Genomic DNA, 14,917 nt, shown 5'->3' with positions numbered 1-14,917 from the left:
TGGACAATCAAGTGGCAGCTACGTCTAAACGCATCTAAGTGTTTGGCTTTTTTAATTTCAAACAAGAGGAAACTAATCAATTTTATGTATAACATCAACAGCATCACCATCTCATGGAATTCTATTGTTAAATATCTTGGAGTTCACATTCAATCTACATTATCTTGGTCTCATCATTGTAAAGTTGTTTCTGCCAAGGCCAGGAGATCACTAAACCATCTGCGTCACAGTTTATGGGGAGCTACCACAGCTGCAAAATCTGTAGCTTACAAGTGTTTAGTTGGACCACTGCTTGAGTACGCTTGTCAAGTGTGGAGTTCACATACTGCTCGTGATATATCTGGCCTAGAGTCTGTACAACGTCGTGCTGCTAGGTGGGCACGTGGGAGCCAACGGGATTCTATTTCCAGGAAATGAAGTAGGTCATCTAATGATTGCCTTAATTCACTGCGCTGGCCTAGTCTCACTGATTGTCGTAACTATCTGTCTGTGTCAACACTGTAAACAACAGAACATCTCTTAACTTTTATGATTACTATCGCTGTAATACTTCCTGCACCAGAGCCCATGAACTGTCTATTGTACCTTTACTATCTTCTATCAACAGTCACCGTTATTCTTTTTTTGTGAATACTGTATTTTTGTGGAACACTGTATCATTTGATACACTCACTATTAAATCTGTAAATCATTTTCGTCGCTCCATTTATCATCTTTTTTGTATGTAGCTTTCTAAGTCTCTGTGTGTGTTTTGCTTATTGTAACTATTGTTTCTTTTCTTTGTAGTGTACTTTTGTGTTGTTATTCTTAGTCCCTGTAGTGTTATTTTTGTAATGTATGTGTTTAGGGAAGCATCCTTGTACAGGCTATGCCTTTTGGTGCCACCCTGTCATTTTGACAAATTAGATAAATAATAATAATAATAAAAATGATAAGCTATGAAGCTGTGCATCTGTGTGAGGGCACACTTGAAGGCTAATCCTTGTTCAGTTAGCTACCCACATCCTTTGACAAATTGGTAGTCTGGCCGCGCCCGCCATTCATGCATCTTTGTGGGTGGCGGGCGCTGCCCCACTAAAACATTTTTCTGCTGATAAGTCTGCAATGGAGAAATCTTTTCGGGGTTATCTCCCCTTTTAAGGTTGACGTGTGTAACATCGATATATCTCTTGGAAGATGACCAATTCCAGGTTTGTGTGGATTATTAAAGTAGGTTACTCTTCGTATCACTTCATTTAGCTGGTGTTGTGACTTAGGAAGAGCCTTAATTGCCGCTACTGAAGAATTGTATATACTACGCTAGTAACTTTTTAAGCCGATCTGTAAGTTAGACTGAAAGTGTCATGCACTGATTTGAAAGTAATTGACGCGGATTGTTCAAGTCAAGTTCAGTCTTGTCAGTGTATGAGTTCTATAGCTATTTGGAGTATAGAAGCAGATGACCAGTGTGGCAGTCACAACTATCATGGTAAGTGAGCTGTATGTAGTATATTCAGTTGCTGGGCAATTAAACAATGTATAGCCCTGGCAGTAATAAGCATGTGATGGCTGTACACTACTTCATCGTGGTCACAGCAAAGCCATATACCACACTCTCCGTAGTTTCCTAACACCGTTATATTCTAAGAATCAAGATGGAGGTTCTTAGAAGCCAACTTCTTTACAGCTAGGTTTTGTTGGGTTCAAGAACGTATGATGCTTAGATGAATTTCAAGATAAATTGTTACCAAGAATAACAGTAGCCGTACAAGCTACTAGTACGTACAGCCAGTCTTATCAGCTCTAGGGTCAGTCACAGCTGGTGTGGTGTACTGACAATAATGGCTAGTAAAGTATGTTAACGTCTAACCAAGTGCCATTACCTTATCTTGATTTCAGGGGAACAAGGATTATTATGACAAGTGTGCAGAGGCTCTTGGAAAGAACAGCACAGATGACTGTGAATCAGCGATTAGTTGTGCATCAGAGGCTATTGAGAAATTAAAAGATGATGCCAAACTGTATCTGCTGCGTGCAAAACTATCCCTTAAACTGGTCAGTATGTACATTAATTATATCATATATGCCTCAGCTACTGCCTATTGCTTTACAGTTGGTCATCTCACAGTTTCGTGGTAAAGTTGATGAACGTATCAAAAATTGCTTAGGAGATTGTGAGCAAGGTAGGGCCAGTTGATGCATTCTCAACTGAACAAGTGTATTATGTATGACCCATATAGCTATTGCAATCATTGAGAGAGGTGTTTTGATGCCTGATAGTACAACAGTCAAGATAGATGCACTGAAGTTGGGGTACATCTGCTGTGAGAGGCTGAAAAACAATTATAAAAAAGGAGTATTTGAACATCGTTTGTCAGAATTGAACATTACATTGCCAAAGAACACAGATCAGATAAGAAATGAGGTACAATAGCACGTCTAATACAGTAATGGATATTTACATTAGATGTTCAATTTGATATAGCTACTTCAACTTGGACAACCACAAGGCACCAGTAAGTAACAACACTGTAGCCATGTATACTGTTATATGGATGGTGTGGCATCACGCCCCTGTTATTATGATTGTGTTGTTGCAGGCATGACAAATGGCCATGTAAAACTTCAAGAGACAATGTTTCCAAAAGTGTCATTTATCGATCCTTCACTGTTGGAGGATGTGATTCGACGTTACAAAGATAGACAAACTGTGTGTAGAAACTGTTATTACAATACTAATAAGCTGTCCAGAGGTTATGATGCTAAAGGACAGTGTACAAGTTGCAAGTGGGATTTCAAGAAATTGCTGGTTATTCCAAAATCACCGTTGACAGTCAACTATTACAAGTCTGAGATGATAGCAATTCCTCCATGGCCTAAAAGCAAACCAAATGATCTACCATTTGAATCATGTGCTAAACCAAAAGACAAATCAAATGATCACAAGAGATGTCTGATCATGTCACGTAACTCAGCAGTGTGGTATGCCCATACTGTAGAGGAACTAGTCATTTGGACTGTCGAGAGAGAATATGGTAAGTGTTTACAACAATATTGTACTATTGGTGTAATGTGTTTTGTTTATTAGATTGCTCTTTTGAGGAGTTCATCAGAGACAAGGAACCTGTGCATTCAGCTACAGTAGTAGCAACTGAACTGCTACCATATCAGAATCTTGATCACTACGTGGTTAATCCTGTACAGCAGGTTCCAGCAGCTGCAATGTATTGTCCTCCAGTGATCACCTGCCAGGCTGCAGTAACTGGGTACATGGAGCCACAGGAATTTTTACCAGCTACAACAATTCCTTGCTACTTTCCACCTTCTTACCAAGTTCCAGCTACAGCATTTTATTCTGCTCCAGTGACCATTGCTCAGTTTCAAACAGAATCGATGGTTCAACAATTCGACAACATGACATTTTCTAGTCCACTAATTTCTCCTGTGGTAGTTGATGACAATTAACAATCAGTAGCTAGTACTACAACTAACAATGAGGACACTGTTAGTGAGTGATTCACAATTGAATTTGATAATTTTCAATTATAATACAGTATAATGTAATTATTTGTAACGTTTCATACTGCAATTGCTTTGACTTTTTGATACACTCTATACAGTATCAAACAATGATTTACTGCACATGTTTGAGTAGTGATATCATTAATTTAGTAACTTTAATTTCAGCTGTATGCGTGCATTGTATATTTTAACCACTGACCCCATGTATAATGTTTGCTTTGTACTATTGAGAGTTTGTAATTGGGGAGGATGTTGCAATCAATGATATATCTGAACAGATTCTTATTTATCAATTGGAGCTATAAAATATGTCACTATAACCTCACGGACTGTCACATCAAGGAATATTTTTATTAATTACCTTTGATACTCACATACCAAGATTAGAAGACCTAATGGCTATATGGTTCAAGTTTTCAAGTAAAATCTTTCCAAGTAGAGTATACAATGATCAAATTGTTAAAAGGACCTGTGATGAGAAGGAGACTAAACCCTATGGATTCCAGAACCTTATCATGCACAAATTAAACTTGTAGAGGATTATTGCAGTGTGTAAACCTGCATTTATTGGCAAATTGTTTATATGTGACATGCAAGTTTGGGTAGCTTCTGTTTGAACGTCTGATATTACCTGAGAAAGCCAAACAGTTGATTAATGTCATACAACAGGTATGACACCTTCATCTAGTTCCTGCATGATGGTTTTTGTGTTGTATATTGAAATTTAGGTTTACAGAAGTTCATGTATATAGCTACCACATATTGCATGCATTCATTTTCAAAAGCATTAATTTTGCAGATGTTACTAAATCTATGAAAGTTTTTATATTATCCTCATGCACACATGATGTTTCATGTACAAGTTCTTAGTACATCTTTTTCAAGCTCAAAAAGTAGATCTATAACCAGTGGACATGCATAATTTAGTTATTGTTATGATAACGCTGTATGGAGTGTTTGAGCTATATATTGCAAAAATTTAGAGCATGCATATCACCAAGAGGTGGTATCCATTTTATAACTCTTAACATCACCATTTATGCCACCCCCAAGCTTCTTACTCGGAAAGGCACATGCACCAATAATCTGGCTGTTGGCATCATGTGTCACTCACACACAAAGGTACATAGTTGATGTGGACATAATCACACATGTGCACATGCACACTACATGATCAACACTATTATATTTCTCTGTTTCAAGTGGTCACTATGGTATATATAGTGGTAAGGGCTGGTCAGTACTTATCACAATTAAAGTGTGTTCCAGATATTCTATGGCAATCAATAGTATATTGTAAGTAGTTTCTGAGTTACTATGACACGGCACATTTTATTATGAATGTATTCATATTTACTAATTCGATGAGGCAAGGTTTGTAAGGGAGTTAGCTATAATTGTATGAGGAGGTGAAGGATACACTATATCACCTCAAGCTGTCTAGGAAGGGGCACTCTGAATACTATAAGTTAATGCTGTCCAAAGTACAATTTCAGAATATTGATGGATAAACTGACAATCTTGGTATGTCAACTAATTGATTAGTCACACCCTACAGTGCAAAACCACATACATAGGCTGACATGTAATCTACAGAAATATATATGTCTTGGCAGTGTATATAGCTATGGTTGAGTGTTCATATATGTAGCTAGCTATTTGCAATTATGAACTATAACATGGCCCAACATGCATGACTTTCTGAGAACTATTCTATATGGATGGCTATACTACATCAGCTCCAAATCTATAGCTGTGTGTGAAACTCACTGTTGGTTGACAGTGTGTAGCTCACATGACCACTTACGCTTTCATTTTCCAGATGGCACACTAGTATACACAGCAACCAGAGTGTGAGTTGGAGTATATACTATACGGGGATACTATATTAGTGAATGCACACACAACTTCATTGGTATAACACACACTGGCCTTTCACACTGGTGGTCCAGGTTTGACTGAGCCTGGAAATTTTTTTGGGCAGTTGGTAGCTACATGTTGTTATCTGACTCTCAACACCACCACACTATTTTGTACATATAGCCATTTTAATTCTGTAATCTTGCCATCTGGAGTTGTAAAGTAATAAATAAATAAATAAAAAGTATTTGGATGTACTGTGGAAGAACCACAACTGTACTTCTCTGTAATACGCAATACCAAGAATTTTCGCGGTTATGCACCTATCAATGTTAAGCCCCACTACCCCCCCTCCCGGGCTTACTAAGGGATTAGTGGGGGATTTTCGCCGATTTGATCAGAAATTTTGCCCCACTAGTGGGGCATTTGACCGTTCGAAATTTTAGGCGTTTGCTTTAGCTAGCTTGCGAGCTATAAGAATTGATCTGTTTCCTAAAGTTTATTCCAGCGATACTACATGGAGATTTGACCACTAGTTGTTCCCCAGTGGGTGGAGAATTTGATTTTTCAAAAAGTCAAATCCCCACCATTTCCTCCACTACGCCCGGGAGGGGGGAGGGGGGAGGTGGGGGATAACATTGATAGGTGCATTAGTAAACGGGTTAGAACACGTGATACCGGCTAACTCTTACATTCTACCATAGATACTAAATACATAATGGATTGGAAACGCAATACATTTTACGGTTACGGGCTCGATACGGTCACGTGATGACATTTACGGGGCACAGCAGCATTTTCAATAGGCACAATACATTTTTGTCGAATTCGCCCAGAGTTTTCTCGAAAACAGGTGTCTTTTTTAATTCGTTCATCCTTTTTTTAGCACTCTCGAAGGTATGAACTTTTCTTTAGTATAGCATGTATCGCTAGACTTGTTTTCACAAAGCCAGGAAAACCCCCACAGCCACTACCGTCATGTAGCCATTCTTTCGCTTCGCTTTCGGAAAGTAACTGCTGTACAGTGCTAAAAATAATTATTTTGTATTCATGACGATGTGGCGAAACTGTTCAGCACTTCTAAAACTTCGTACGTAATACGCCCTATGCACTAAAACCCCCACAGTAGTTTTTGAACACAAATTTCGCGTTCCTTCCTTCACACCTTCGGTTGTACGAAACGACTAACCTTCAGTCACAAACCAATAAATAGCTGAATCATTTAGCAATGATTTAACGCTTTATAAAACCTGTAATAGTAGTCTCAGTGTTAAGAACAACTGCAGTTTGCACACTTGGTATCATTGCCATAAATCACGTGACCGTATCGAGCCCGTAACCGTAAAATGTATTGCGTTTCCAATCCATTATGTATTTAGTATCTATGATTCTACGAATACTTTCTATGGTACGTCTCAGCCCACTAGAAAATAATATTAATTCCTGCATGTATACGCAGAAGTGTTTGCGCATGGCGAAGGCTGGTCGATTTTCACTTTTAGTTCCTGGAAATAGTTGTGATTCCACTATATATTCAGTGCAGAAATACAGTCACATTTCGACAAACTGCGTGACTGAGTCAGTTAGTACGGATCGAGGAACTGAGGATTCGCTCAGAAAGCTCAGCCAGTAGCAATAGCGTTGAATAGTATTATCACTGACAGAACAACTGCCAGTTTGTGACTGAGTGCACAGGACGTTTATCCCTCACAGCCGCTCAATCGGAAAACTGACTGCCAGTAACAATATCGTTGAATAAGTTTAGTACTTTTAATATCACTGACAGAACAACTGCCAGTTTGTGACTGAGTGCACAGGACGTTTATCCCTCACAGCTCGATAGGAAAACTGACTGAGGCCGGCAAGTCAGCTCAGTACTTAACACGTCTCGCTGTAGAATCATTCTTACTGTTTAGATTTTCCGGAAGAACAGCAAATATGGTAAGCGACTGTGTGCTTTGTAGCTACCAGCATGATCAGTGCATGACCATACTATGCACCTATCAATGTAACGCCCCACCTAAACCCATGTCGGGTGGGGATTTGTCGTCCAAACTTGTCCCCAGGGTAGGGGCATTTGCAACACAAATAGCTATACTTGCATATTGTTAGTGCATAGATTATAGAGAGATAATCTATAGTGATTCCCGGGATAAATAATACGAATTAGTAGGGGATTTGTAACTCGAAGTTGTCCCCAGGGGTGGGGAATTTGTCATCTAACATTTGCAAATCCCCACCTCTGCCCGACCTGGGGTAGGTGGGGCTTGACATTGATAGGTGCATTATAGCTAGCTACACTTGCATATTTTGCGTGAATTTCCTGTAATGTAACTTGTTACTTTCTAAGGAGTAGGCTGAACGGTTACAGCGCGAATTAATTTGTTCAGTAGCTACTGAATAGCCGTGGCCATAGCTACATATGGTTTGTTATCAGTATTGACAATAATGCACTTATCAATATTATCCCCCCACCTCCCCCTCCCAGGAAAGGTGGGGATTTGACTTTTTCAAAACTCAAATTCCCGACCTGTGGGGACATGATGAGCATCAAATCCCCACCCAGTGTCTCACCCAGTGTATTTAGGGAAACAGGTCATTCTTGCAGGAGGTGGATAACCTGTAAAGTCGAGCAAGCAGTAAAAATAATTGGATGGTCAAATTTCCCACTACTGGGGCAATTTTTAACTTCAGATCAAATCCCCCACTATTCCCCCACATACGCCCAGGAGGGGAGTAGTGGGGCTTAATATTGATAGGTGCATAATGGTTTGTACCCAGCCAACTGAGAAAATATGTTTACTGCTATACCATTGACAAGTATCATGATGTGTTACATTATTATGTTTTGTTAATGTTTGATCACAGGGAAGTATAGAACAATGTGAAGAGGCCCTTGAGAAGAACACTACTGCTGACTGTGAATCAGGGATTAAGTATGCTTCAAAGGCTATCGAGAAATCAAGAGATGACGCTACATTATATGTTCTTCGTGCAAAGCTGTCCTTTAAACTAGTGAGTGGAGACATGCTATGGCATGGAGTTTATAAATTTTGCTATATACACACAGTCTGTTATTTCAAAAGATGATGAGTGTATTAAGAATTGCTTAAGAGATTGTGAACGAGGTAGGTAGCTAATGAGGTGATATAGTGTTATAGTTAGGTTACACTTCTCACCATTTTCTAGCAATAACAATAACTGAGCAAGGAATTACTATGCCAGATAGCACAACAACCAAGATTGAAGCACTGCAGTTGGGATACTTGTGTTGTGCAAAGCTAAAGAAGAAACGGAAAAAGGACAAGTTCAAACAACGTTTGACAGAGTTTGGAATCGATATGCCAGCAAATAGAGACCAGATTAAAAACAAGGTAAACACACATCAGTTATGAACAGTGTCATGTTATGCTTGTATACCATAGCTGCTTCGACTCATCCCAGGTGAACAGGATTACAGCTGTGAGCAATGTACACAATATAATGTTTGCATCCAGATAAGTCTAGCCTAGATGTGACTGTGTATACTGAGCATTTAAAGCACAGTACTAAGACATGTATTATAGCAAATATTCCATGCAACAAGTGCTACATGACCAAGCACATTCCATTCTAAATTTTCTATTTTGCTTGTATGTGAAAACAATTGATAAGTGGATGTGGCTCCACATAAGTATGCAGGCAGCAACACTCAATGTCAAACTAGAGGATTGCATCACATTTCAAAACTGCTACCGTACTACCTACCAAGACCAGTTATGGTTCTCTGGATCACATAAGTTTCCCTTTATCAATGAAATGTACTTATTATATTAGACATATTAGTACCATCTTGGGTAAAGAACCGGAGGACTATACTGCACTCTTCTATATATATATATATATATATATATATATATATATGTACCACTCTGCGTGGGCAGTTCAAAGGCACCGCCAGTGCCATAATTTGTATATTGCACTGCTGCAGACCGCAGCGAGTGCATTATAACTTATAACACGCTGGTTGTGGTTTTGTAGACCACAACGAGTGCATTATAAGTTATAATGCACCGACCGCAGTGCAATATACAGATATTGCACTGGCTGCGGTTTTGTGCAGCATAGCACAAGTGCCGGTGGCGAAGACCACTACGACACCTCACCTAATAGGTGGAAAGACACTACACAGATCACTCGAATCCTTTTATAGCCTGACATGTAAAGGTCGATTGTGGGCCATAACGTCACCAATACGTATAATGTTTACAAGCAGCCAATGGCGATCGAAAAAGCCTACGCGGGTGGCCACAACTCTAGTCTACATATATATAAACGTACTTATACACCTTACTAGTCTGGTGCCATCTTAGCCCAGATTAAACTGTAGTCCACTTCGACAATGACTCAATAAAACAAATATATTCTAAATAATACTAACCTTTACGTTCGATTGTGGTAACCAGTTTTGTCATGCCACCAGATTCGAGTTTAGCCAGTGTGAATAGTAAGAATTAGACTAGTATCGTTTAGTAGTTAGGTTTTGTTTACTTAAACCATCTATTTAGCTGATTTTTTTCGCTCGAGAGAATCACTATGGCGATTAGTCTGGTGCTTTAATAGTCTATATGGCACGCTGGCATGCTGACTACTACATGATGAGAGTGGAACAGCGAATGCAGGTTAGTGATATAACCCATAGCGTACTAGCTTTCAATATCTCAGGTGGCTACAGTACTGCAGGGGGGACGTCATCGCAACGTCAGGCTTGGTTACCCACAATCGATGTTAGAAACCTGGCCTTTATAAGTGTCACAGCTGTCTTGTGAGATTCTCCCCACCTATTAGGTGAATGATACATAACAGTTATACAACGTGCACTCGTGTTCTACCTGTATAAACGCACTTGCCTTCGGGCCTAACGGCCCTCAGGCTCGTGCGTTTATATCAGGCAGAGCACTCGTGGCCGTTGTATAACTATATAATATATATATATATGTAATAAAACTGCCAGAAATGACCCAATTCAAAACTCCTTGAGTGCACTAACATACTGTAGTACTATGTAATACTGTAGTACCTGTTTGCCCGGAAAAATGTAATCCAGATAATCTGACCCAGTACTTTCACTAACACATACACTGACCAAGCAAGTGAGCATGGTGCATTTCATTGTATTTTATTTTTGTCACAGACATATCCCACATCTACAAGCTTCAAGAGACACTATTTGCAAAAGCATTAATTATTGATCCACCTCTATTAGAAGACGTGATACGATGTTACAAAGAGAGACAGACTGTGTGCAGGAATTGCTATTACAATAATTTTAAACTTTCAAGTGATCTCAATGACAAGGGACAGTGTTCGAGGTGCCTAAAAGAATTTGATGGTTTGCTTGTAGTACCTAAATCACCAATGACAGTCAATTATTACAAGTCTGAGATGATAGCAATTCCTCCATAGCCTAAAAGCAAACCAAATGATCTACCATTTGAAGCATGTGCTAAACCAAAAGACAAATCAAATGATCACAAGAAATGTCTGATCATGTCACGTAACTCAGCAGTGTGGTATGCCCATACTGTAGAAGAACTGGTCATTTGGACTGTCGAGAGAGAATATGGTAATTACTATAATATATTGACAAACTGTATAAGAAATGTCCTTATAAGAGATGGTTTTATTTAAGATTTCAGAATTAATTGAAGATTATAACTAGCTCCATTGAAAATCAGAATTTTAGAGTGTTTTCATGAATTATCCAACCATGCAATGCTTGATCACAAAGTGAATGTCCTAAGAACTAAAATCAGACTTTTAGACCAATTTTGTAAACTGATAAACTTGATATAGCTGGCCAGTTCTAGAATCAGTAGTAAAATTTGATCAATTTACATGTTTTGTGATCAAAACATATTATATACTGTTCTTGCATGAATACTTACATGAACATGTAATAGTTTATGTGGCAGCACCACTGAATGTTTTAATTGAGTATGTGTTCCATGTATAGGACAATCCTTTAAAGAATTTGTTGGAGGCAAGGAACCTGTTCAGCTGGCTAGACAAGCAGTTTCCAATGCTGCTAATAGGGACACTACTGATAGTAAGTAATCCTTATAATTCTTCTCCAGTTTAGAGTAAACGTATACCTTTTTATTTGTGTTGCCAGTAATCATTATGTACATACCTATCATTTTTAGAGTTAAAGTAACTTTAGTATGCATGCAGGCACATATAGTATATGTGACCGGATTTCATATAACAAGGCTTCCACACACACAAAATCAAACTTACGATTTTACCAGAAATGGATTGCTGGTCTAATACACTATCATATTTCACACTGTACTTCCTTCAGCACTGGCAAGTCTGGTTTCTGTAGCAGCTTTCTTCCGACCCTGTCAAAGCCACGAGTGTGAGATTGGCACCATTAAATGGCCATGGCTTTGTGATAATGGTGTGTAGTGAGCTGGGACTTCACAGAGAGCTCGCCAATAGTGTTCTCAGTCAATTTGGAGTAATTTGAGGGCCATGGAGGGCCATGGAGAGCCCAAACTTGGCCTCTGGACTCCAATCGTCTTCTTACTCCATTTTATACCCGTATATTAAGACCACCGTCCATCCCCACCCTCCCACCCTTAGTACTACCATCTGTGATATTATTACCCGCTCGAAAAAAGCTGCTCAAAACAGGGCAAATTTTGGGTATCAGAAATGTATACACCCACTCAGTGATAGCTAGTGAACAGATGAACAATTGGTGCAAATTTTGTTTGCACAGCTGTAGGCACTGGGAAGTTATTACACAATGATTCCTTAAAATTGCCATATCTCCTAACAAAGCTTTGTGCGTCGAAGCCTTGTTTTGTCAAATCCAGTCACATATAATGTTATAGCCCACATGCAAGACCCACAAATCAACCAGTGAGTGATCGTGGATGATCCTGTTGCAACTGTCATGCAAAAATGTGCACAAATGCTTACCTATATACCTGTTTGGTGCCTGATTCAGAGTATAGGATATGTTTGTTTCTTTTATTTGAGTGTATTCGCTTACAAGGAAAGAGGTTTTGAGGAATAACATCTGAGGTATGCTACAGACTCTGTCACCCACTGTAATTACTAGATCTTTATGACTTGTCAGGTATGATATAACATGCAAACAAACTCTTTGCTATGACCACCAAATTTTTACTTTTAATAACTTTTAAATCATCCAGTGTATGGAAGCTGCTTGCAGACTTTCCTGACATTTTGGATAGTTTTTTTTTTTGATTTTAGTTGTTACTGTACCACAAGCATTCTCATGCGGATGAAAAGTGAGAATTGGAAATTACTAGGACTTACAAATACAAAAGTAACATGTTGGAAAGTATGTGAAGGCTGAAAGCCAGCCTCACTGGAGCTGTTAATTGTTCTGTGCTGAGTCCAAAGACATGATATAAACATCTCTCAGGCCACCATTCAATAGTTATACATGTTTGCTCGTGCTAAAAGTCAAGACTTGGCAGATCCCATCACAATTGTGTATTGTAAACTTATAGGGGTACCTTATATTAATGTAATTTAAGTGCTATGGATATAACTACTAGCTACATAATACCTCTTACATGGTAAGCAAGCAAGCACTTACTAGTAATGTACAATACAGTTTGACAATTTAATGCATACTCTGATTTTTCTCGATAATGTTGAAAGTCATTTAATTTACCTTCAGATACATAATATCACCTAAAGTTTTGCTGTCATCTGCGCACCCACTTATTACAGACGACAGCAAAACTTTAGGTAAGCCTGCAAGATATATCTGAAGGTAAATTAAATGATATACAAGGTATGTATATCCCTGTGTGAGGCTAATTACTAGTACAGATGTTTTAAATGCTATCATTGCATATTAAGCAGGTGAACCAGCATGCTAATGCATTACAGGTCAACACATTATGGTTATTTTTCATTCCTGCTGTGGTCAACCTTTGCCTAGTTGACTTATAGCAGGCCCACTTGTGATGCTTACACTTCGAATAACCAAACATGCAAACTGTCAAGGGTGACCTTTTACAGCCTGTCAACTGCATGCAATCATCAAGTTTCTCTCAAACTGCCATACCATATATTACTCATCAATGCAAGTGAATGCTTGTTTTGATACCAGTGAAAACCAACTGCTCCTCTGCGAACTTTTGAGAATAACACTCCACAAGTGTAGTACAATATGTATATATTTATGCACTGATAAATACATGACATATGTACATTGTACTAAATAAACTACAGGTAAACAATATTCCTTGAAGGGGACAAAGTTTACATCGGTCGATAAAATTCCAGTTAAATTGTTGGAAAGCATTTCAACATGTTACTCACAAAAGATACAAACATGTCGCTGGTGTTTCTTAACTTACTTACCATCAACACAGCAGCAGCTGCAGTCCATGTCAGTCAATAAAGGTGTTTGTAGGAAGTGTTTGCATCAGAAGACAAGAGATGAGGTAATTACAGTTATTCCAGCTAGCAACCTGTGTGAGGCAAGTGCCTATGGTAAGTTTGTTGGCATTCCTCCAACGCCTAAACACACTGACAAAATCAAAGCATTTGTATATTGCAACAAACATGAGAGAATGGCTGATCATACAAAATGTTTACACCTCACAAGGAGAGGCAACGCATGGTATCCTCACTCTGTTGAAGAAATGGTTATCTGGACCATAGAGTATAAACAAGGTATGCATGCACAACAGACATGTGTGAGTGTGTATGTGGTGATGTACATATGTGAATTATATATACCAATGGTTTATGAGTACTAGTGATGACAGAGTTACCACCAGCTGTCATTTCTGCACATATATACATACAACAACTATACAATGTACAGACACACTCAATCTGATAATTGTGTTCACAGCAAAACTGATCCAGTACGTAGTTTACAGGAATCAATGTCAGTGATTAGATATTGGCTTACCCTAGCCCTTTGTGAACAGATTTTATTTCATGCAAACAATGCAACACATCCTTTATAAACTGGTTGCTGTCCATAGTCCATACTGATTTTAACAATTCAATGCATCCTGCACTTAACACTTTTTTTTGTTAATTTACTACCAATTTTAATTATAAGAACCTCTTCTTTTCTAGGAACATAGTAAAATGGTATCAAAATTTCAGCTTTGTGTTTATTTAAATGAGACCAAGGATAAGCATTGTGATGATTACAATGTCCATGTATCAGGGTACTCTTTTGTGAGGGTCCTGCTACATTGGTGAGGGTCCTACTACATTGGTAAAGGTCCTACTGCATTGGTAAGGAGAGTAAAAATGTAGCCAAAGGTAATTGAATTTGCTAATACGATACAATTAAAATTTTCCAATAAGATGGTTTGATGAAGAAAAATAATAACCTAAAATGAGTTTGTAAGAAATGAAAAGGCTTTTATACTCTGTTATATATGAGATATATACTCCTTCACCAATTTTAATGTTTTGTTAAACTTTAGCTGGAAATAAGCTGATACAAATTCCAGATATGTAATTGTAGCCTATATGGACATTGCTGTAAATTACATGT

General features: G+C 38.4%; 2 protein-coding genes across 3 annotated transcripts in view; both read left to right on the top strand.

Annotated features, from left to right (window-relative positions):
• The first annotated feature begins 1,060 nt into the window (after positions 1–1,060).
• Positions 1,061–3,724, top strand: LOC136243728 (uncharacterized). Of its 2 annotated transcripts, XM_066035329.1 has the most exons (9): positions 1,061–1,190; positions 1,240–1,468; positions 1,523–1,832; positions 1,879–2,034; positions 2,093–2,162; positions 2,220–2,404; positions 2,465–2,495; positions 2,580–3,014; positions 3,068–3,724. In XM_066035329.1, the coding sequence occupies exons 3-9, from the start codon at positions 1,821–1,823 to the stop codon at positions 3,442–3,444; spliced, it is 1,266 nt and encodes a 421-aa protein (XP_065891401.1). In that variant the 5' UTR covers positions 1,061–1,190; positions 1,240–1,468; positions 1,523–1,820; the 3' UTR covers positions 3,445–3,724. The 2 variants fall into 2 exon arrangements, with proteins under 2 accessions (XP_065891401.1, XP_065891400.1); XM_066035328.1 differs by lacking the exon at positions 1,523–1,832.
• A 7,028-nt stretch (positions 3,725–10,752) lies between these two features.
• Positions 10,753–14,917, top strand: part of LOC136243714 (3'-5' exoribonuclease HELZ2-like) — a 30,447-nt gene continuing 26,282 nt past the window's right edge. Inside the window, exons 1-3 of the mRNA XM_066035304.1 lie at positions 10,753–10,966; positions 11,357–11,449; positions 13,624–14,070. Of these exons, the coding sequence (XP_065891376.1) occupies positions 10,891–10,966; positions 11,357–11,449; positions 13,624–14,070 (616 nt within the window). The 5' untranslated portion in view covers positions 10,753–10,890. The remainder of the gene's footprint in view (positions 10,967–11,356; positions 11,450–13,623; positions 14,071–14,917) is intronic.

Source organism: Dysidea avara, chromosome 13 (assembly GCF_963678975.1).
Source record: "Dysidea avara chromosome 13, odDysAvar1.4, whole genome shotgun sequence".
Taxonomy (NCBI): domain Eukaryota; kingdom Metazoa; phylum Porifera; class Demospongiae; order Dictyoceratida; family Dysideidae; genus Dysidea; species Dysidea avara.
Note: the sequence above shows the minus strand (reverse complement) of the source record. Positions and strands in the feature narration are given on the sequence as shown.

Coding starts and splice junctions, on each gene's coding strand:
- LOC136243728 (XM_066035328.1), top strand. CDS start 1,439: ATGACCAGTGTGGCAGTCACAACTATCATG. Junction 2,163..2,219: donor CTTAGGAGATTGTGAGCAAG/GTAGGGCCAGTT, acceptor TGACCCATATAG/CTATTGCAATCATTGAGAGA. Junction 2,496..2,579: donor TGGACAACCACAAGGCACCA/GTAAGTAACAAC, acceptor GTGTTGTTGCAG/GCATGACAAATGGCCATGTA.